Below are 25229 nucleotides of genomic sequence, written 5' to 3' on the forward strand. Positions count from 1 at the left end.
TGACATTGCTGCTATTATTAGCAGTAACTTTATTATGCTTTTTGATTCATTATTTTTTAAAACCACTATCTGAGAACGACTCTACGAGGTAGACAGAATTAGTTCTACCTTATATATGAAAAACTGAGAAAGATATGTTAAGTGACTTGCCTAACACTAGTTAATGGGATAGCCAGAACTGGAATTGAGGTTTCCTAACTTCTAGGTCTTTCTACTACCTGGTGGTTTCAATGTTAGCCCCATAATCCTCTTTCAAACTAAATCTTTTGTGGACTCTACTAATTCAATAGGTAAAAATAGAAGCTGCTCTGACTGAAGCAGATATTGAAGCCAAAGTCCTGTATACCTAAGCTCCATCTTTCTTCCCCCATGATAAACTTTGAGGCACTTCTAGGGATTATCATGACTCCAAAGAACACAGTGTAAAATACCAGCAGCAAAGGTCATCATCACCTTATGGGAAAACCATAATGTTAAATTTTAATCCAAATATGAGTAAAAGTAATAACTAATAAAATAGTATCTCTCACAGCTACCATATCTTAGATTTTTATAGTGTGGGGAAGAAAGAAACTTTCCCCTCCCCTACTAGGTTGTTTCGGGTAGGCTAACAATTAAATCTACATGAGATTAGGCAAATGAGAAAATAACAAAATTTAATTACATATGTACATAGGGGAACCCCACAAAAATGACAGAGTCTGAGACACCTCATATGTGAGAGGTTCGGAAAGAGAAAGAGAAAACGAGGAACATATGACACTGACACTCTGAAATAAGAATGAGATAAGGTACCTTGGGGCTTTAGAGGGGAGGAAGGTCATTCTCAGGACAATAAGAGCAAATATTCAGTAATTAGAAGTTTGCCCTGCCCTATAGATAGTTCATAAAACATTATTCCTAGTAGTAACTCTTATGGATGAGGCCCCTAAATTTAAATTACCTAAGGGAGAAGTAAAAGTTTCTCATGAGCCCACAGGGTCGCAACTGCCTTCAGCTCAAACTAATTCATATGCCAAAGTGACACATCTTGGGGAGGCCTGTTCTGAACCCCTTCAATAGTCACAAATACATACCGATGGAAGTAAAGTTACACCCCATATGTACCATTCCAAAGATCTTAGCCACAAAGGCTTTACTAATTCCTGAATTACTTCCCTGCACTGTGTGACATGATAGGAAGGGGAAGGAGTATTTCATTTCTTTGGCAGCACTACCACTTCATTTACATGTCTGACATAAAAATACTAGCTATGCCGTGTTTCCAAAGTTAAATATAGATATCTTTCTTCAAATAAAATTTAAATAAAATCTTATATGGATGATATCTTACTCGTGTGTTATGAGCTATTCTAGGTAAACAGGGTGGGGTGGGGAGCAATGCCGAGAAGAGTCAGCCAAACCTCCCCAAAGCAGCCAAAGGCTCTAGGAACACTAAAATAGAGGAAAAGCTGGCAAAAGTAAAAGAATTATTTCAAGGTTTCTGAGCAGTTTCTGAAATGTAAACGGTGAACAGCCTGTGCTGTTGATGGACTGACATCTGAAGCAGACAACAACTCTTGATTCACAGGCATAAATAAACGTACATGAGTGCAAAGTACAGCATAAACTTCCTGTTCACACCCACCTGAGTAAACCATTATAATAGTCTATGTGCTTCTGCCAAAGGACTATTGCCATAGGTACATACAAGGCTCATAAAACAACGAAGTATTATTTTTTAAAATAGCAGCACAAACTTTCCAGGGTTTGATCAGTAATCAACTGGCAAGTCAAGTTTATTAATCCCAAGTGCCAAAGAGAAAGCAGACCTCAAACTTAATTTACCTTTGAAAATAAATCTTAAACTTGGAAGAAAACCAAAGTGGAAATGATTGATAGTTTATATAGAAATCCACCAAAGAATAAGAGAATTCATCTACAAAAAGCATCAGGAAAGTCATCAGAGCAGACGTTAAAGTTTAAATCAGGGGTGTCCAAACTTTTTTCAACGTTTTTTACCAAGTGCCATATGCGGTAAAATACACAAACAGCCGGGCCACTCACTCGAGGTGAAGTACGTATTGTCTCACCTGGTTTATTTAAGTAAACTAAATATATTTTTGGAATTTGCTGCGGGCCAATTAACAATGAATTGCGGACCGCAGTTGGCCGGCGGGCTGCAGTTTTGCCACCCCTGGTTTAAATCATATGAGGTCAGGAAAAAACCAAAACAAAACAAGAACAACCCTTGCATCAGCTCCAAAGAAGCCATTATCAGCTCCACTCCTTTCCTCACTATCAAATGCATTACATCCAGTAAACTACTGCGTTTCCCCGGAAATAGGACCTAGCATTGATTTTTCAGGATGACATCCCCTGAAAATAAACCCTAATGCGTCTTTTGGAGCAAAAACTAACATAAGACCCAGTCTTATTTTCGGGGAAACACGGTAGCAGTTATGCCCCAAAATACATACAAGTATATCCTGAAGTTGTAAAACAAAATAATTTTAAGACTAGTGGTCTTCCAAAAAGAATAGCAAACTACAATCTAACTTTGTTTTCATCTTGCCTCTGATACAAATTACCCATGTAACCTAAGCAAATAATTTTTTTTCTCCAGGCCTTCTCATGTGTTAAAAAGGGATTCTAACAGCTACACTACATATCTCACAATATTGTTGTAATTATCTGATAAAATAATAGACATCAAAGCATGACCTAAAATACTAAACATCATGTAACTTGTACACTGTGAAAGATACCCATTTTAACAACCAGGTATAGCCAATAGATTTATTTTTGTTAGCTAAACTTGAAAAGATTATGTATTAATTTTCCACTGTTGACTCAAGAAGAAAAATCCCTATGCTTTTATGCTGAGAAACCATCCTATCTTAATAGCCCGATTCTACACAAGCTCTGGTTCTCTCTCAACATCACAGATACAGAACTGAGAATCTTCAGCGGTCACTTGTCAAAAAAAAAAGAAAGAAAGAAAAGAAAACTTATTTCAATTGCCTGAGCTTCAGTTGAGCTTTGAATTCTAACAACAAATCATGTATTTAAATAAGAGTGGGGAGATATATTGTGGAAACTTTGAGAGAGGTGCCATCTTTTTGAAAGGAAATGCATTTAGTGTATGAAATAATGGGATGCATTTAAACATGTAGTGAATGGCACTCCGCTGAAGTCCCTGTGCTGCAGAGGGTTGTGCTGTGTGGCACGGAGCTGCAAGCAGCTTAACACAAATTTTAATCTAAACCAAATGCTGAAATCTTGTTCCAAGCTTCCTACTTGCTGCAAAGACTGAAAGAATGAAACATGTAAAATAATGCCTTACAGGGAACGGGCACTCAATGACAGTTTTTGGCTGTTTAGAGAACAAAGATGATGATGATGAAGGATATGATGTGGGTCTCATGTACAAACTACATAGACTATCACTTGGTTTTCTTATTTAAGAAAAAAGGAAACTCTAACAGTCTAGCATTCAAAAACATATGATAAGACTGTTTTTGTTTTTACTGCTTCCCCTTAGGCAAAGACACTTCCGGTGTTCCATACATTAAGGAAACTTTACCAGTGATCCATGAAACATACGTGTATATGTGGTGACTGGCCATTAGACGGCAACTGCTATGCGTTTTATACTATAACAACTTTCTGGTAGACGTAGATATGGCCCAATTATATAAAATGATGAGCTGAGCCCTGAACATAAGGAAATATTTACTAAATATTGAAGGAGAGTTTGTTAGTTACCAGTGAGAAGTTAAATTAAAAGGTTGTGATAGAGAAAAGGGCTAGAAAAGACATGAGGATTACACATCTGGCAGCTATGATGGAACAAGCAAGAAGAGCCAGTCCAAAGAGTGAGGAGAATGGACTGAGTGTGCAGGCAGAGTCTGAGAGTGATGATGCAGAAAGCAGAGGAAAGGAGAGATACAAAAGGTCAAAGAGAGACTGAGACCTGGAGCAATCCTGGGGATAACTAGGCTCCGTGCCAGTCCGCACACACCCCTATAATAAATCCTCCATTCTTTGACATAATTTGAGTGTGACTATTAATGAAAACCAAAGGGACCAAACTTAATCACAATCTTCTACATGATATTTCCACCCCTACAGGCTGAACTTCTAAATTCATAATCTCTTTTGATACATTTTTCTAACTTCAGTTTCCATCATAAACTGCTGAGGTGAGTGTTCACACCTTTTATGGGTATCCTTCCTATGTGATATCTACTGTATCTACTAACTGACTACTTACAATTCAAATTTAGCAACTGAATATATTAACTTGAAAGTAGGGCAATTTAAAAAAGCAAATATTTGAATTCTTACTAAGCAAAGCACTTCTTCTTAAGAAGCAACTTTTAAAGAAGATATTTTTCTGTTCTTCCCTCTCCCAAGCTCTCCTAATTCAACATCTTCACTCCAAAACATACGCCACACTTTCCTTTGTTCATTAGTCGGGAGAAAGGTGAGTAGAAGCATAACTAAGGCCTGACCTATCATCAGAAATCATCTAAGAACTATGGTTTTCTCACTCACCTCTGGTACATTACTCCTTATACCAGATATTCTTATTTCCAAAGAGAAAGGGAAGTAACTCAGGTCCTGTAATATTAATGTCTTTTTTTCTTCAAGTTAGTGGAAAATAATTAACTAAATACAGACAAGTCATAAATGGCCCAGGAATTTAAAAGTAAGATTTAAGTATTATACTTTTGTTTCTGCCCTGTTTTAAAGAGGCTAAACCTATAGAAAAAGAGCAGCAAGGGAAGTTTATGGAGTATATTAGGTTCCACTAAAGCAAACAATTCTCAATTTCAAAGAATACACTTTGGGCTTTGAAAGGTGGATATATGACTTTTACTTCCATGAGCAATGGTTTCTAATTGCTCATAGAAGTCAAATTTGAAGTAGTTCTTCGTAAGAACAAATTCACAAAATCCACACATTCTAGGCAGTGTTTAATTATCTGCCAATCAATCACAAGCATATTCTGAGGATTTTCTACGTGTTCAATGTAAGATATATACCAGACAATTCCTATACTCAAAAATTTAAAAATGTAACAGGGAAATAAAAAATTATATGGTGGAAGAACTTGCAAATTATAAAGGGACATATAATTAAGTGCTAAACTGTGTTATACAAAGTGAAGGGTCAGAAGACTACAAAGGAAAGTTAGATCATGTAGAAAAATTCATTCAACCCCGACCTCGTTTCATATATAAAAACCAACTCAAAGTGGATCTATGACCTAAATATAAGAACTACACAGGGGTACATTTTTTGTGACTCAAATTTGGCAGTGGATTCTTATATTTGATAATAAAAGCAAAAAGAAAAAAAATTTGAGGAACAAAAGAAAAAACTAGATAAACTGGGCTTCATAAAAATTTAAGACTTTTGTACATCAAAAGACAGTACCAAGAAAGTAAAAAGACATCCTATAGAATGGGAGAGTACATTGTGAATCATATATCTGATAAGGGCTTACTATCAAGAATACATAAAGAACTCTTAAAACTCAAGAATAAAAAAGACAACTCACGTTTTAAAAAAGTACGCATGACATTAAGCATACAAAATTCTATTCTACAGAAATTATTTCTGCACTTACTCTTCATGGCCAGAGGGCAAGCTATATAGGTATGTTCTTCAACTTTGCTTCTGTGGTGTTTTCATCCTTCAGCTGAATACAAAGCCTAACGTCATAAACTTTATGATATAAAAGGTATTAATATCAACTCAAAGAGTTTAAATGAAAAGGAAACTGGAAAACTGTCCCCTGAACCCAGCAAGTAAAGTAAGCGAGGCAGTGCCACTGTCAGTACTTCCCTGATCCCATACTCTTCATTTCTCTAATCCTTTGCTGACCCCCTCCAACCTTGTCTCCCTCACAGAGTCTTTATTCACTTGCCCACTGAAGGTCCACATTTCTCAAACTCCCACTCTTGGCCTTCCTTCTGCTCCTCAATTATCTCTTGAATCAATGGCCACTGAACAAATGCTCATGACTTTCAGATTTCTCTTTTTGCCAAATTTACACCACTGAAACCCAGACCCAAATTTCCAAATTCCTAATAAACCTCTCAAGAACAATTCAACAAAAAGGAGCCAGAACTCACTGGTTTTGAAGATTCTCAGTTTCTCCAGATGCAAATATTAAAGTAGGAAATGAATTCTAAGCAAAGTTCAAATCCAAGCCACTGGCCAGGAAGACAAGGTCTAAAAGATAAGGTTGAGAGCATAGCTGTAAAATTCTTTGTTAGAACCTCAGAAAGCTCTAAGGTGGTGCCTCTGAGTACTATTTAGTTAGACAAAGGGCCTTCTAAAGATTTTAAAAGTATGACTCACAGCATCTTTTAATCAAACACTAGCAGTCTAACAAGCTAAAAGCCATTGTCCCTTAGCAGAATCCCAAGACAGAAAATGTCTTATCCCATAGAGATCTTTTAAGTGTGGCTTTTAGCTAATGAACTGAGCCCAAATGGGATTTATAGGAGATCCATAAAGTTTTTAAGAGAATTACATAGACCGAAACACTGCCCATTTGGACTGAAAGGAACAGAAATAGTACAAAATGAGGAGTTTTTTGGACTTTCAAACATCTACAGGCAGGAAGCGGGTAGAGGAAACTACACAACTGCAAATACAGACTACCTTTCATAGAAGAGGAAAGGTACCTCAAGAGTATAGAACCAAACACCTGAGAGACGGAACGAAGAGTCATGGAGAATTATTCCCAGACTTTGAATTCTAATCAAGGAACTATCAACCTGTGCCCAGTTGAATTTCAGAAGTGGTATGAAGTAATGACACCTTTGTGCCAACATTTCCCCCCTCTCTGAACAAGAGTTCAATAGTAGTAATCTTATTCCTGCCCAACCATTGTGTTCTGGGTATGAGGAGCAGATAAATTGCCTCTTTAGTTTCATAGGTCTTCAGATAAAGAGGTAATGCACTCAAGGAGCTGAAATTAAGAAACTACACCTAAGGAGCCTCATCCAAACCTAGACTTGATTTAGATGATGACATCCTGGGCTATAAGCTGATGTTATAAAGGAGAGACTTTTGCAGAATATTGGGAAAGGGAGAATATATTTTGCATATGAGAATAATGTCAATAATTTTGGCTAGGGAGTGTACTATACCAATTTAAAATATGTTCACAATTTTTTGACACTTCCTTCAAGGAGAGCCTAATATCCCTCCCCTAGTGTGTGGGCTAGACTTATTGACTTGTTTCAAACAATAACAAAAAAGTAACTTCCAAAGACTAGAATAGGCAAAGGGAAAAACAGTAACTTTACAATAGAGAAACCTGATAAATGCTACTTTAACAAGTGATGAAAGTTAACATCAACAGTCTGTCATTTGGACTGTATCTATGCCCTAACATAGTGTGACAAGAAAGGCACGTCACCTCTATTGCATTCTTTCTCAAAACCCATAAACTCAGCCTAACCATGAGAAAAGCAACATAAGCCCAGATTGGGGGGCATATCGGCTCAGTGCTCTTCAAGACTTATGGTCAAGAAAAATAAGGAAAGATGAGAGACTGTCACAGACCAGACGAGATTGGGGTGATAGATAACTAAATATACTTTAGTTAGTTCAGTTAGCAATTTAGTGGTATCCTGGATTGGATCCTGGAACAGAAAGGGAACATTAATGAAAAAAAAAACAACTGGTGAAATACAAATAAAATCTGTAGTTTAGTTAGTCACAATATACCAATGTTAGTTACTTATTTTTACAAATATATCATAGTAATGTAAGATGTTAACAGAGAAAACTGGATGAGGAGTGTAAGGGAACTCATACTACCTTTGCAACTTCTGTCTAAATCCAAAATTACTCAAAAATAAAGTCAATCTATAGACCCCCCCCCATAAAATCATACCTATTTCCGAGGGCTGATAAGAGGACTGAATGAGTCAATGCATAAAATACATTTAGAAAAATGCCTGGAACATGGTAAGGATAAAATAAATAATAGCAATTAATTATTCTTATGTTAAACACAAGTTGATATTCACTAAATGGATTAAAAACTAAAACATAAAACAAACCAACAAAAGCTAACTTCATTAATTCCATACTTGTTATATTGCTCTATTCCTCATTATTTCTCACCAAAAATAAACTGATATACATTTATTTTTTAAAGCAGAAGTAATGGGAGTACAAGTCAGAGACTAAGCCATATACTGCATGGTGGCTTCCTGCTTGCTTTTTCTCTCTTGGATCACTCACTATGGAAGTAACCAGTTGCTATGTTACTCTATGGCCAACAACCAGAAAGGAACTGAGGCCTCTTCCAACAGCCACATGAGTGAACCTGGAGACAGGTCCTCCAGCTCCAGTCCAGCCTTGGGATGGCTGCAGCCCTGGCCAACATCTGGTGCAACTTGAGGGAACGCTGAGCTACAATCACTTAACTAAGCTACTCCCAAATTCATATCCCAATTCCTACATGAGATAATAAGTGTTTGTTGTTTTAAACCCCTAATTTGGAGGGGAAATTTGTTATGTAGCAGTAGATAACTAACGTATGGATTATCTCCCTTATTAATTCATTCAAAATTTATCAAACACCTACTTTAATATTTTGAGGCTTTAAGGGATACAAGTATTAATGACAAAGTGTAGGTTTCTTGAACACATAAACCAACAAGCCACTATAGTGGACACATATTGGTTTTGTTTGTCCAACATACCTAATTCCTTTGAACAATTACTTCGCACCTATTCCCTGTGGTATCAGCTGTCAATCGACACCTGACCTTGCCCCTGGTCAAAGGGCTGGATAAATAAGACAAGCTTAAATTATCCTAATTCCTGTAAACCATGACTTTTCCAAGGGTAGCCATGTGACCTAAGCAGGGAAAATAAAAATCAGTTTTTAATCAATATACATGAATTGGGAGGAGAGGAGCACCACTTTCTACTGGTGTGGACCTGATAGTCATTTTCTTACCTCCACAGGGAGTACACTTGTTTACAGCATGACATGAACAGAGCCAGAGAGAGCCAAGAGATACCAGACACCAGGAACCACATTTGGGCTTCCTATGTACATAACCCACTAACCTCCTTTTATGATTAAGTTAAACACTAATACAAGTGCTTTTTTTTAATTCTTAAGATTTTTTTTAAATTAAACTTTCTATTTTAAGATCATTATAGATTTACATGCAATTTTAAGAAATACAGAGACCTCATATACCCTTTACCCAGTTTCCCTCCATGGTAACATCTTGTAAAACAATAGTACAAGATCACAACCAGGATATTGACATTGATACAGTCAAGAGATAAACATTTCTATCACCACAAGAATCCCTCATATTGCCCTTTAATAGCCACACCTACTTGCCTCCTGCCCCTATTCCCTCCTTAACCCCTGGCAACCATTAATTTGTTCTCCATTTATATAACTTTATCATGTCAAGAATGCTATATAAATGGAATCATATAGTATGTAACCTTTAGAGTTCGGCTTTTCTCACTCAGTATAATTCTCTGGAATTCATCCAGGTTGTCGTATGTATCAACAGTTGCTTCCTTTTTATTGTTGGATAGTATTCTTTGATGTGGATATGCTACAGTTTAACTATTTGTTTCACTGTCCTTTCACCTGGTTAAAGGACATCTGGGTTGTTTCCAGTTTTGTGCAATTATGAATAAATCTGCTACAAACATCCATGCAAGGGTTTCTGTGTCAATTTAAGTCTTAATTTCTCTGGAAATGTCCAAGAGTGTAATTGCTAAGTGGTGTTTGCATGTTTACTTTTAAAAGAAACTGACAAACTATTTTTCAGAGAATGACTATACCATTTTTTACAATTACCATCTAAGAATGGTCCAGTTTCTTTACATCCTTTCTAGTATTGAGTAGTGTCACTGTTTTTTATTTCAGTTATTCTGATAGGTGTCTAGTAACATCTCATTGTGATTTTAATTTATATTTACCTAATGGTTAATGATGTTGAACATTTTTTAAGTTATTTACCAAATGTATATCATCTTCCATAAAATGTCTCTTCACTAATTTTGCCCGTGTTCTAATTGCTTTTTCTATTTTGAGAGTTCTCTCTATACGCATATGCTAGATTATAACTTTGTCAGACATATGGTTTGCAAATATTTTCTCACTCTATAGCTTGTCTTTTCATCCTTTTACCAGGGTTTTTACAGAGCAAAGTTTTTACTTTTGATGAAGTCTAATTTATCAAGTTGTCTTTGTATGGATCGTGCTTTTGATGTCAAGTCTAAGAACTCTTCACCTAGCATTAGATCTTGAAGATTTTCCATGTTTCTTTTCTAAAAGTTTCAGAATTTTACAATTATATTTATTCCATGAATCATTTAGAATTAATTTTTGTATAAAGTGTGAAACTTAGGTTGATATTCTTCGCCTGCCCCCCGCCTGAATGTCTAATTGCTCCAATACCACTTGGTTTCTATATTCTGTTCCATTGATCTATGTGTCCATCCCTCTGCTAATACCATAGTCTTGATTGCTACAGAATTATAAAAAACCTTGAAATCAGGTAGACTGAGTCCTTCTGCTTTATCCTAATTTTTAGAATTGTTTTAGACATTCTAGTTCCTTTCCATATAAAGTTTAGAATGAACTCTATATCAAAAAAATAATTTATTAGATTTTGATAGAATTATATTAAACCTGTGTATCAATTTGAGAACTGATATCTTTACTATGTTGACTCTTTAATCCATGAACATAGTATATTTCTCCATTTACTTATAACTTCTGATTTTTCATCCACCATTGTGTAATTTTCTTTATACAAGTCCTGTATACATTTAATTTACACTTAAGTATTTCATATTTTTGAGTGATTGTAAACAGTACTATATTTTTAATGTTGATGCCTATGCCCGTGTGCTCATTGAGATACAGAAATACAATTGATTTTTGTATGTTTATCTTACATCCTGTAATCTTGCTGAATTCACTTATTACTTCTTGGGATTTTCCACATAGATTAATTATGTCATCTTCATATAGGGACAGTTTTATTTCTTCTTTCCAATTCTGTATGTATATCTTTTATTTTTTTATTACACTGGCTTCAACTTCCACATCATGTTGAATAAGAGTAGTGAGAATGGACATCCTTGCCTTGGTCCCCAATCTGAATGGAGACAGCATTCAGTCTTTCACTTTAAGTAATGTTACCAGTAGATGTTTTATAGGTACCTTTTTCCAAGTTGAGAAAATTCCCCTCTATTTCTATTTTTTGGAGAGTTTTTATATGAATGAGTGTTGAATTTTATCAAATATTTTTTCTGTATCAATTGACATAATCATATGATTTTTCTTGTTTAGCCTATTGATATGGTGGATTATATTGATTGATTTTCAAATGTTGAATTCCTTGTATACCTGGAATCAAGTTCACTTGGTCATGGTGTATAGCTATTTTTACATATTGCTGAATTCTATTTGCTAATACTTTAAGCATTTTTGCAGTTATATTCATGAAAAATATTCGTCTGTAGGGTTTTTTGCTTTGCTTTGCTTTGCTGTATATGTGTATGTGTGTTCTATCTGTCTAGTTTTGGAATCAGGGTTGTACAGCTTTACATATAAATTGGGAGAATTCTCTCTTATTTTCTGGAAGTGATTATATAAAATTGGTGCTGATTATTCTTTAAATTTTTGGTAAAATTCTCTAGTGCAACCATCTAAACCTGGAGATATCTTTTTTGGGAGTTTTAAAATTATGAAATTTGATTTCCTTAATAGTTACAGGACTATTTAAATTATGTTTCATAATGGGTAAACTGTGGTAGTTTGTGTTTTCAAGTGTTTTTCGTTTTAAATCTAAGTTGTATCAAACGCTACAGAAAAGTTCAAAATATGCTGAGAATTAAGATTATCAAATCCAGTTGAGATAACCCAGGAAAAGTTCATGACAGAGGTATTGAGTAATATGGACTTTGAAGAAGAGAGAGGATTTTACCAAGTGAAAATGGGGATAAAGAACATTTCAAGTAGCAACAGGAAAGGATATTCATGTATGAAAAATACAGTCCCACTTGGTTGGACTGTATAATATAAATAGACGATAGAGCATAGAAGCCTTAAATTATATTCGAAGAAGACTAAGCTATTTTCCCTAGATTAAGAGAGTGTGTGAGGAGGAGTTATCATGGGATGACAGGCCAAACTCATTTTGTGATCAATATTTGTTTGGATGTCACCACTAAATTAGCTGTGTACTTACTAGTTTTATCATAATTTTGTTCATGCTTCTCCACATATCCACAAGACTTATTAAAGCCACAAGTGAGTTGTTAAAATTCAGATATACTTCCCCTGCTATTGACTTCCTCTAATCTACTTAGGTTAATAACCCTGGCAATAAAAAGGAAATTAAGCTTATTTGTCAGTTAATCTGAGCTAGTTCCTAGTGCTTACCACTCATCATTATTGACACCTGCACCTTGAGTGATACTACTGAGCCCTACTTAATTAATTACACACAGAAGTATTTAGAAAGTTCAGAAATATGACATACCTGAAACTTAGCTTCCAAGTTCAATAGTCTTACTTTGTTTCCCAAATTGAAAAATCATTTTTAAAAATTCATACAAAAGTGAGACTGGCCTTACACAATATACAAAAATTAAAGTGGATCAAAGACCTAAGAGCTAAAACTAGAAAATGCTTAGAAGAAAACATAGGGAGAAAGTTTCATGACATTGGATTTGGCAATGATATCTTGGATATGACACCAATGGCACAGGAAACAAATGAAATAGAGGAATTGGACCACATCAAAATTAAGATTTTTGTGCATTAAATTATCTAGAGAGTGAAAAGAAAATCTACAGAATGCGAGAGAATATCTGCAAATCATATATCTCATAAAAGATTGATTCCCAGAATATATAAAGAACTTCTACAACTCAACAATAACAACAAAAACAACCACCAGATTTTTTAAATGGGCAAAGTACTTGAATAGACATTTCTTCAAAGGTTTACAAAAGGCCATTAAGCACATGAAAAGATGCTCAACATCACTAATCATTAGAAACTGTAACTCAAAACCACTTCACACCCATTACCGTGTTTCCTCAAAAATAAAACCTAGCCGGACAATCTGCTCTAATGCATCTTTTGGAGTAAAAATTAATGTAAGACTTGGTCTTATTCTACGATAATATAAGACCGGGTATAACACAACACAACACAACACCAGGTCTTATATTAATTTTTGCTCCAAAAGACGCATTAGAGCTTATTGTCTTGCTAGGTCTTATTTTCAGGGAAACACGGTAGGATGGCAATTTACACACACACACACACACACACACCCAGAAAATAACGAATGTTGATGAGAACAGGCAGAAATTGGAACCCTTGTGCACTGTCAGAAAGAATGTAAAATGGCATAGACATTGTGGAAAAGTTTGGCAGTTTCTCAAAAAGTTAAATATACAATTACCATATGATCCAGCAATTCCAGTCCTAGGTACACACGCAAAAGAATTAAAAGCAGGGACTCAAATAGGTAATTGTACATAAGTGTGCACAGTAACATTATTCACAATAGTCAAGAGGTGCCAACAACTCAAATGTCCATCAACATATTAATGGATACATAAAATGTGATATATGTATGTGTACATATATATATATACACACACATATATATATACAATGGAATATTAGCCTTAAAAATGAATGAAATTCTGATACATGCTATTACATGGATGAACCTTAAGACATTATGCTAAGCAAAATAAACCAGACACAATAGGGTAAATATTGTATGATTCCACTTATATGAGGTATCTAGAACAGGCCAATTCACAGACACAGAAAATAGATAGAAGTTACCAGGCACCAGAGAGAGGTGGGAATGGGGAGTTACTGCTTAATGGGTATAGGGTTCCTGTTTGGTATGATGAGAAAGTTCTAGAAATAGAGAGTGGTGATGCTTACACAACATTATGAATGTACTTACTACAACTGAATTGTACATTTGAAAAATGGTTAAATGGTAAATTTTGTGTTATGTATACTTTCCACACACACACACACAAAAACAAGTGCTAAGAATGGGCTTGGGCCAGAGGCCTTCCACATTCATCTTGGCAGTAGAGCAGTGGCAAACATGGAATGAAGCCCACAGCCAACAGGCCAGTACACAAATACTAGACAAACACAAGCAGTTTCAATATTGCTGGGCAGGATACACTGTCGCCCTGAGTTTAACACAAAGGACTTACATCCAAAAATTGTTTCCAAGTCCTCTCAAGGCTTGGTTTCCTGGCTGCCTCTCAAGCACCCCATCTGTCCACAAGAATAGAACCAGAGAGCCAGAACAGCAACAATCTGAAAGAAGTCCAACAGCAGGAGCTGTGTGTTGGCAAGTACTAGTCAGAAGCTAAGGTCTTCAGCAGTGCCAAAGCCCTTGTTCTCAGGGTCAACAAGTTTGCAAAGACACTCATATCTTTCTCTCCCTCTTTAAATCTTTTTTATGAAGTATAATACACATACAGAATAGGGCACATCATAAGATAGATTTTTTTTAAACCTATTAGAAAAACTTTAAGCTCCATAATCTCAAATGCATCTCTTTATAAATTGGGAGTTGAAAAATAAAATTACTTCAGCACAAACAGCATTGTCTTACCTGACAGATATTAAATAATTTATTTTTCCCCAAGTGGAAGGGCTAACTATAGCTATCAAAAAAACTCAAGTTGTATATTAGATGGTCAACTTAGCAACAAAACTGTCAAAGATTAGGATTACCAATTTATACTACTGGGTTGGTGCAAAAGTAATTGCGGTTTTTAACCTGTTAAACCGCAATTACTTTTGCACCAACCTAAATCATATTCACATGCAAAAACCCCAGAGTTATATCCAATTCCTCCCTTTCTTTCATTTTGCATATTTCTTTAAATTCATCTCAAAGCAACTCATCTACATTCACCATTCACATTTCTTCAATCTGCTCACTTCTGTCCATCTTGACCATTAAAATAATCTCCATCTTCCTGGCTCATGTTGTTTCCCCAGGACCACTACAATGGCTATAGCTCCCTCTAAGTGTTCTCCTGGCTTTACTTTTTCTTCTTTTGGCACAATACTGAGTTTTATTAGTTATACCTAGGCTTGACAAACAAATTTTGAAACAAGCTATAAAAAATTGTAAAAGGAAGGGACTTCTCATAATTGTGGAACAGAGGTGGAAATGTGGAATGGAGGTTGTCCGAAGTCCCATTTTGAACATAATCCCATTTTGAAGTGGAGTATTAATTTGGTTCTGCTCATTTTGGATACCTAACCTTGCTAACAGAATGAAAGGTGAAGTTTTTTGTTTTTAATCTTGAGATCCATTTTATTTAACTACCATCACACAGAGATTTAGAAATAAAAGAGAATTGCTCTTAATGTGCAAAAAAAAAAACAATTCCAATCTTAGTGATTTTTTCCCTGGGATTTCAGTACCATGGCTTCTCTCTTGATTATATTATAATCCATCCTCACATGTGAATCAAATGATCCTGTATGAACATAAATCACATTGCATCATTCCTATTTGAAAGCCTCCAATGGTTTCCTATTATACTTACAATAAAAATCCAAATTTCTTCCCAAGGCCAACTTCTTGCCTTTGCTCTTCCCTCTGCCTGTATTTTGCACTCCCAGATCAGCCTGTCTTCTTAGGCACATTTTATTACAAATCCCAGTTAAAAAAATATTAGGTAATACTAAAATAGCTTTCTAGAAAGGTCTTGAAGTAGGTATGTATGTTTTCAAATTCCTGCCCAAATGACGAATACTTAAAAACAAAATGAAATAATCACTATTGCTAGATTAAAAAATGGATAGCCTACATAAATTGTAAAATTTCTAAGGTGTTATCACACCTTGCTACTCTGTCAGATTTTTGGTCTAGGAACAATAGGAGGGAGGTGGTGTAACACAATGGGTAAGAGAATAGATTTTTGGGTCAAACAAACCAAAGACAATAAAGGCCATTAACACTATTTTACAATAACTGAACAAAAGATCCTCCAAATGTATTTTGAAGAATTTTTTTAAAGGAATTATCTTTTAAATTGAAATTAAAGTCATTATGAAAAATTTGAAAAATTACACTGAAAAATCCTAAGAAACTTAAGAAGGAAATATATGAGGAAACCTGCCACCTAAACAGGCTCTCTTCATTAGAAGGAAATAATACATTTCTATTATAGGATGTAACAGAAGCACTTATTTCATTATTTATCTGGAAAAAAAATCTGGTTAGCTAATTCAGTGATATGGGTTTTCTCTTCCTGATTACAAGTTGCTGCTTTTTTCCCCCAAAAGACAAACACCAGGTCATTAAACGTCTTGATCTGGCAGTCTTCTGGAGCACAAACCAAATGATTTCAAGAAAAACCATGTAGATGCTAAAACGATCTACTATAGTGACTGTGGAAACTGCAAGGGAAAGCAGCCATGTTTTGTAAATAATCAAGATTGAATTAAAAATCATTTGTGGGCTCAAGGACAGAGATGGTGCACTTAGGAGCTTTGGGAACAATATATTACTGTACTTAATGCCTCCTATAACTGACTGTCTATAAAGATGACTGGGTGAGATAGTTTTATTCTGTGTTCTTTAATCTCACTTTCTGGTCTTTATTTAGCATCTCTATCATTGCCTTGGAGATTTTGAGGAAATACCAAGAATTCTGAGATCTAACCAAAGTGGAGTAGTGGCCAACTACTGTACAATCCTATTGACCCATTTTGTACTTCTGTGATAGCTGCAGGACCTGAGGCTGGTTTCCAGACTCTATACACAATTAGGAGTCCCCAGATTTTCAGATGATTCCATCTCTAAAAAGGGATTCTAAGAAACAGGGTCTTTTCCTATTATTCTTATTATCTCTGCAAAGAAGACTGTTACCGTATTTCCCCGAAAATAAGACCAGGTCTTATGTTAATTTTTGCTCCAAAAGACGCATCAGGGGATGTCTTATTTTTCTCATGTACAACAATCTACATTTATTCAAATACAGTCATGTCACCTTCTTCTGTAACATCGTTATAACGTACTAAATGCGTCCGTCTGGCTGATGATCTTAACAGGGCTTATTTTCGGGGAACACGGTACATAAAATCAATCTGAATATATGGTACATATGCAATAGAAAATATAGTTTACAGAGGGAAACTGAGTGAAGTTAAACTCACCTGTCCACTTTTCCCTATTTCCAGCTCCATTATGGCAACAGGGGTGTGTATTTGAGCTGAGTGCCTTGATTGTGATTTGCTGTCAACTCTCCAGCTCAGGCCCCGAAGCCCGCTGTCCCAGCGGCTCTGGTTCATGAGACTCTCTCGGATTTTTGTCTTATGACTCTTCCAGAATTTAGAAATGACAGCAGCTTGGTCAGATGTGATCCCTCCTTGCTTTTTGGTTTGAGCAGTCAAGAATGCCTCCAGCTGGTTGAAATCCATGTCAGCAGATGCAATAGACTATAATGACACAAAAAGTAATAAATTTGATTTTGGTGGATAACTAGAAAAAAGTAGCTTCTTAACTATAGACCGTATTTTGAGTGATTCATAATCACCGAATAAGTTTTCAAAAAAGGGTCATCAAGTGACAGTAATGAGAATACGCTCTTCATAAATACAAAAATATTTCCCTTTGCAAATATCAAATATCAGAAAAGCTACTGTTAAAAATTCCATGCCATTCAAATTTTATGCCAATAACTATAATTTAACTTTTAAATATCTAGTACTGTGGTAAGGAAATAAAATAATAAAAAATAAAAATAAAATTATAAGAGAATAAAATTAATTCACTCTCTGATGAAATCTGACATAATTTCACAGTGCCTTATATCCATGCTTGGTTTAACAAACTATAATTGTATGATGCCTTATCCATAAGAAGCACTAAGTAAATTCTGCTAAATGAATGCATTATTTTAGCTTTGTAGTCTAACTTCAGCCAAATAGCTCATTCACAATAATACTGCTCTGAAATTATACACTACTTTATGCTTTTACATCAAACCTTAATTGCCATTGGTGTTATGAGAACAGTAAGCAGTTAAATTGAAGTGGGAAGTCATCAGAGGGCTGGGGCAATGGAGCCTTGGCAAGGACAAGGATGGTTAATGATTTGGTCTTAGGACAAGCTTTCCCCTGCATCTTCTTTGGTATGTCCTCATCCTCTCCTGTCCACTGGGATTGGCATGAGCTCCAAACCAGACAAATCATAGTACCCTCCTTTCTCTGGGCATAATGATTGATCCATATGAATCTCCCAATTTAGAATAGGAGGAGAAATGATCTTGCCTCTTGGGGTCACAGTATCAGAAGAATATGAGAGTGGGGTTGTAGACAGCCATTTTGATCTTTTGACAAAAGCCTGATTGCAATAAAAACAAATGCAGACAAGCACGATGAGAGTGGGTTCTAATGGAGTGATATTCCTGTTCTATAATCCCCAAGGCTCTGGTTCCCACGGACTTCCTTCAGTTCTGTATGTTATCTCAGCATCCTTTCCACCTATTGGCACCCCCAAAATTCCATTTACTGTTCAAGTCGGTATAAACTGTATTCCTATTATTTGGTCAAGACCAAGAGTCTTGACTAAACTTGGGCAGTAGCATTAAGAGCAGAGGAATGTAAAGGTAGACAGTGTATAGGTAGAGTACAGGTAGAGGAAGTGGGACTAAGGTTTAAAAACAAACATGCTACCTTTTATTCCTCCATTAATATACATAAATTTTGTGATAAAATTTGGTAGATTAAAGTTATTTCATATTGCAATTCAATAAACACTTACTGAACACCTGCCTAGTTAGCAGGTATGAGGACCCAAAATCTCTGGCTCTGCCACTCAATAGAAACATTAATTTATATAATATACTATAATTAAGTCAAACTGTTTTCACTGGCACTTTGCTTCACAAAATTCATCACAATTCAGGTAATCAGTATCATTCTTTTTCTCAAATCATACCAAGATATCCACTTGATATAACTTCACTCGTGACCTAAGTTATTTTGGTTGGGTTCCAGTCAATATTTTGAACTGGGGTCCATTTATCTAAATTTAGAATGATCAAAAATTAAATGAGGAATCACTTGAGTTCAACATCATCAATTTTCATCTAATTCAAGAAATATTTGAATAGCTACTATGGGAGAGACACTGTTCAAGGCATGCCACCTCCATCTACTGGTATGTAACGTTACCAATTTCTTGCTTAACAAAATCCTCCCATGTATATCACGAACCATAAACTCCTATACAAGGGTAGAAAAGAATCCAGGGTGCTGATTTCCATTTGCCTAATCACAACCTTGCAAATTAGCAAGGAGCTCAGAGCCAAAGAAAATTTAGGCTAGTAAATCAGGGGAACGAAAGAATTTGAATGTAAGATAAAAATGTAAACCATCATAATAATATTTTTGACAATGTTGTTGCTGTTAGAATATAATCATAGAGCAACACACATATGGTATGGCTGATGGTGGGCAGCTTGGAGAAACCACCAGTCTTCTACTCAACAGAGATCAGCATTATGCTAAAGATGTACTTGATTGAAATATGATGCTCCGATAATTTTTTTTTTTTTTTAAGATTTTATTGGGGAAGGGGAACAGGACTTTATTGGGGAATAGTGTGTACTTCCAGGCCTGTTTTCCAAGTCAAGTTGTTGTCCTTTCAGTCTTAGTTGTGTTGGGCACAGCTCAGCTCCAGGTCCAGTTGCCGTTGCTAGTTTCAGGGGGCACAGCCCACCATCCCTTGCGGGACTCGAGGAGTTGAACCGGCAACCTTGTGGTTGAGAGGACGCGCTCCAACCAACTGAGCCATCCAGGAGCTCAGCGGCAGTTCAGCTCAAGGTGCAGTGTTCAATCTTAGTTGCAGGGGGCGAAGCCCACCATCCCTTGCGGGACTTGAGGAATTGAACTGGCAACCTTGTGGTTGAGAGCCCACTGGCCCATGTGGGAATCGAACCGGCAGCCTTCGGAGTCAGGAGCATGGAGCTCTAACCCCCTGAGCCACCGGGCCGGCCCGCTCCAATAATTTTTAAATGTTAAAAATTAATAATTATCAGTCTGAAACTGAAATTTCAAATGAACACAAAAAGTTAGGTAGTAGAAAAAAAGCATGCCAAAGAGTTCCTGGCTACTTCAGAGAAAAGAAACAGATTGATACAAATGCAATTCCTATCAAAATCCTAGCAAAAATTTTTGTATATAAAAACAAAGTTATTCTAAAATTGACATGGAAAGGCAAAGGAAGTAGAATAGCTATAATCATTTTTAAGAAGAACAAAGTGGGTGGGATCAGTCTTCCCCATTTCAAGACTTAACATACAGCTACAATAATCATGACTGTGGTATTTACAGAGGGACAGATACAGAGACGAATGGGACAGAATAAGTAACACAGAAAGAGACCCACACAAATATGGACAGCTGATTTTTCACAACGATACAAAAGCAACTCAGTGGAGGAAAGATAGCCTTTTTAACAAAAGGGGCTCGAGCAAGTAGATATCAACAGCTTTAAAAAAAAAAACCTCAATCTAAGTCTCATAACTTATATAAAAATTAACTCAAAATGGATAACGGGCTTAGATATAATGTAAAACTGTAATATTTTTAATAGAAGAAAATATTTGGGAATCTAGGACTAGGCAAGGAGTTCTTAGACTTGACACCAAATCAGTTTTTCCATGAAAGGGAAAACTGTTAAATTGGACCTTATCAAAATTAACTTTGCCCTGTGCCAAAAAATCCCCGAAGAGGATGAAAAGACAAGCCACAAACTGGAAAATATTTCAAATCACATATACAATAAAGAACTAGTACCTAGAATATATAAAAAACTTTTAAAATTCAACATTAAAAAAACAATCTCAACAGAAACTGGACAAAAGATGAGAGAAATTTCACCAGAGCAGATATACAGATGGTAAAAAGTACATGAAAAATGTTCAACATCATCAGCCATTAGAAAAATACAAATTAAAGCCACAATGAGACGCCACTACACACTTATTAGAATGTCTAAAATTGAAAAATTGTTAACAAGATCAACTGCTACCGGGGATACAGAGAAACTGGATCACTGATACATTGCTGGCAGGAATGTAAAAAATAGTATACCCACAGTACAAACAGTTTAGCAATTTATTAAAAAACTAAAACATCAATTACCACATGACCCCGCAATAGCATTGCTTGGCATTTATCCCAGGAAAGGACGACTTATGTCCACAGAAAAACTTATACACAAATGTCTCTAGCAGATTTACTTGTAATAACCAAAAATTAGAAACAAACCAGATATCCTTCAATGGGTGAATGGTTAAATAAACCATAGTACATCCATACATGAAATACTACTCTACAATCAAAAGGCGTTGGACCATTGATACTACAACCTGCATGAATTCCCAGAGAATTATGCTGAGTGAAAAAAGCCAATCAGAAAAGGTTATACATTGCATTATTCCATTTACTTGACATTCTTGAAATGACAAAATTATAAAAATGGGAAACAGATTAATGGTTGCCAGGAGTTAAGGAAGAGGGGGTGGCTCTTTGAGGAAGGCGAGGTCGCAGCTGCAGGGGACTCCAGTCCAGGGCTCCTGCCCCTGACTCACCCCTGTTCATTCTCACTCAGGAAGCTATGTTGCAGCTGTGGCTTTGAAAGATACCAGAAAGACACCTGTGGAACCAGAGGTGGCCATTCACCGATTTAGAATTACCTTAACCAGTCACAGTAGAAAATCTGGAACAGGGGTCTCTTTCTAGGCTGCATAGTAAACTAGTGATATTTACCACAATGTAGGTTAACTGCCAGGCCTATATCTCATTGTAAAATTTAAATGCTTTAACAGGGCAGAGACCTTGCACCTTGTTTAAACTTTAATCTTTGGGGCTTAGCACAGTGACTGGCACATAGTACGTGACCAATAAATAAATGTTATGTTGAATGAGTGAATAGCTGGATGAGCATGGAATCCATAATCCAATAAACCTGGTCCTGACTACTCAACTTTGAGAAAGTCTTTTAATCTTGTAGCTCAATTTCTTAATTTATAATATGGAGACATAATATAGAACATGGCGATTTTAAAGCTTGACTCCAAAATTCTTTGTCCCTTCTGAGAGTTAAGAGTCTATATCCCATGTGTAGAATATGGGCTGTATGATTGCTTGACCAGAAAATCATGGCAATTCAAACTATCTGACATTCTGTAAAAGGCAAAACTATGGAGACAGTAAAAAGTTGGTGGGGGGGGGGGGGAAGGGGAAGGAGACAGAGGATTCTGAAGGCAGTGAAACTATTCCATATGATAGTATAACAATGGATATATACTTATATCATTATACATTTGCTAAAATCTATAAAATGTATAATACCAAGAGTGAACACTAATGTAAACTCTGGACTTTGGGTGATGTTGGTTCATCCATTGTAACAAATGTACCACTCTAGTGCAGGATGATTGTGGGGGAGACTGTGGGTATGTATGTGGGGACAGGGGGCATATAGGAACTCTATACTTTCCGCTCAATTTCCCTATGAACCTAAAACTGCTCTAAAAACTAAAGTGGTTCTTTTTTTTTTAAGTGAATTAAAAGAAAGATCATGGCAGAGTGATGCTGTGCCAATTTTCTGGCTCGGTTTTAGGAAACCAGCAACTTCCATTTGGTCTCTCTTGAGAGGCATGCTCTTAGAACCAATCCATCACACTGTAAGCAGCTTATGGAGAGGGGTCCTCCAAAGGACTCCATCCCTCAGGCTGTCACTAGGCCCCCAAACAGCCAGTTAATGAGGCGCTTTGAAAGTGGATCCTCCTGCCTCCAATTGAGGGACACCCTAAGGACAGAGCCTTTCCTTTTGAGCTCTGCCTAAAGTTCACATTCATGAGCTAAATACAAAGACTATGATTGTTATTCTTTTAAAATAATAAACAAATAAATAAAGTAAATAGAACTGAACTCAAGACAATTCTTTTTTAGTAAATTGCCCATGAAGTATCAAGTATATTACTTATTTAAGTAACTGATAGATTAATATTTGAAAATGGGAATCTTTGATATTAATCAACCCCACAGCATTTTAGTCCTAAATCAGTCTCCTATAATTTAATATTTATTTATAATCATTAACTTCTTCTTGCTTGTTTGTTGTTGAAAGCAACAGTATTTAAAGGTGGCACTACAAATATATAACAGAAAGTCAGTTCCTATTACTGTTTGGTAGATAAAGCTTTTCCATTAAGCTTCTAGTTTATTAGAGTGGTATTTCAAAACAAAGGTTCAGTGATTCAAACAAACAAATATGGATAAATGGCATTTAGTGAGAAAATACTTTCATACAATGTAAACTTCACGTATCAGAGCAAAGATTACATGTTATCACCCAGTATGAATGCATCAATGACACATACTTCTGCCACTAGTTTTGTAATAAAAATGAAAATACCTCTATAAAAAGTACAGAACACCTTTGGAAACCACTGGGTTCTAAATGCATTTATTTTTAAAGTTTTTAATTAATAGATTTTCATTTTTAGGGCAGTTTTAGGGTCACAGGAAAATTAAGTGGAAAGTGCAGAGTTCCCACATACTCTCACCCACGTCCACCTCTGCACACACAGCTTCCCCCACCATGGACATCCCCATCAGTGTGATACATTTGTTACAAAGGATAAACCAATACTGACACATTAGCAACCAAAGTCTATAATTTACATTAGGGCTCACTCTTAACATTATAAGTTTTGACAAATGTATAACAACATGTATCCACTATTATAGTATCACACAGAATAATTTCACTGCCCTAAAAGTCCCTTGTGCTCCATCTCATCATCTCTACCTCCGTCCCCCACCAAAGTACTTTTTAAATGTCAATTGGATCCAGTTGATTGATTGGCCTGTTTGGTTTAGCTGTATCCTCAATGACTTTTTGCAAACTGGACTTGTCCATTACTGACAGAGAAGGGTGTTGAAGTCTCCAACTATAATAGCGGATTTATCTATTTCTCCTTCCAGTTCTATCAGTTTTTGCCTCATGTATTTTGACACTCTGTTGTTAAGTGCAAATATGTTAAGGACTGTTATGTCTTCTTGGAGAACTGACTCCTTTATCATTATAGAATGCTCCTCTTTATCCCTGATAATTTTCCTTGCTCTGAACTCTGCTTTGTCTGAAATTAATATAGCTACTCCAGTTTTCATTTGATTAGTGTTAGCATAGTATATCTTTACCCATATTTTTACTTTTAATCAATGTCATTATATTTTAAATGTGTTTCTTATAGACAGTACATAGTTGGCTCTTGGGGTTTTTCTTGATCCATTCTAACAGCCTCTGATGTTTTATAGGTATAAAAACTGATGGAAGTGCCAAGAAAAATAGATGAATCCATGATTATAATTGGAGAATTCAACATCTCTGTGTTGACAATTGTCATATCCAGTAGGCAAGAACATAGTGGAAATGAACACCACTACAGCCAATTGGACCTAACTGACATATAGAGTACTTCATCCAACAACACATTCTTCTCAAGCTCAAATGGAACACTGAGCAAGACAGACTACATTCTGAGCCATAAAACACACATTAACACATTTAAAAATATATAAATCATACACTGTCTGCTCTCAGATCACAATGGAATTAAACATAAAATCAATGACAGAAAAATAGCTGAAAAACCCTATACTACTTGGAAATTAAATAACACACTTCTAAATAACGCATAGGTCAAAGAAGAAATCTCAAACATAAAAATATTTTGAACAAAATTAAAATGAAAATACAATCTAATCTAAATTTGTTATGCAGCAGAAGCACTTCTTACAGAGAAATATATAGCATTAAATACATATATTAGAAAAGAAGAAAGCTCTAAAATCAATAATCTGAACTTCCACATTAGAAATCTCAAGAAAGAGCAATTAAATTCAAAGTAATCAGAAGGAAAGAAATAATAAAAATCAGAGCAGAAATCACTGAAATTGATAACAGGAAATCAATTGAGAAAATCAATTAAGCCAAAAGCTGGTTCCTCGAAAAAAATCAAATAAGTTGATAAACCTCTAACCAGGTTAACAAAAAAAGAGAAAAAACAAATTACTAGTATCAGAAAAGAAAGAGGGGCCATCACTACTGATCCCATGGACA

At 35.7% G+C, this 25229-nt stretch overlaps 1 protein-coding gene across 4 annotated transcripts in view; it reads right to left on the bottom strand.

Annotated features, from left to right (window-relative positions):
* Positions 1-25229, bottom strand: part of COMMD1 (copper metabolism domain containing 1) — a 125379-nt gene that overhangs the window by 55035 nt on the left and 45115 nt on the right. For 3 of the 4 annotated variants that reach the window (XR_004424821.1, XM_033124805.1, XM_033124803.1), the window contains one exon: positions 17243-17524. Coding sequence is in view for 3 of the 4 variants with exons in the window: in XM_033124803.1 (XP_032980694.1) it covers positions 17243-17524 (282 nt within the window). In the remaining variant the exon portion in view is untranslated. Of the gene's footprint in view, positions 1-14271; positions 14378-17242; positions 17525-25229 lie in introns of all 4 variants that reach the window. The other variant, XM_033124804.1, reaches the window with a different exon arrangement.

This window comes from Rhinolophus ferrumequinum, chromosome 13, assembly GCF_004115265.2.
Source record: "Rhinolophus ferrumequinum isolate MPI-CBG mRhiFer1 chromosome 13, mRhiFer1_v1.p, whole genome shotgun sequence".
NCBI lineage: Eukaryota > Metazoa > Chordata > Mammalia > Chiroptera > Rhinolophidae > Rhinolophus > Rhinolophus ferrumequinum.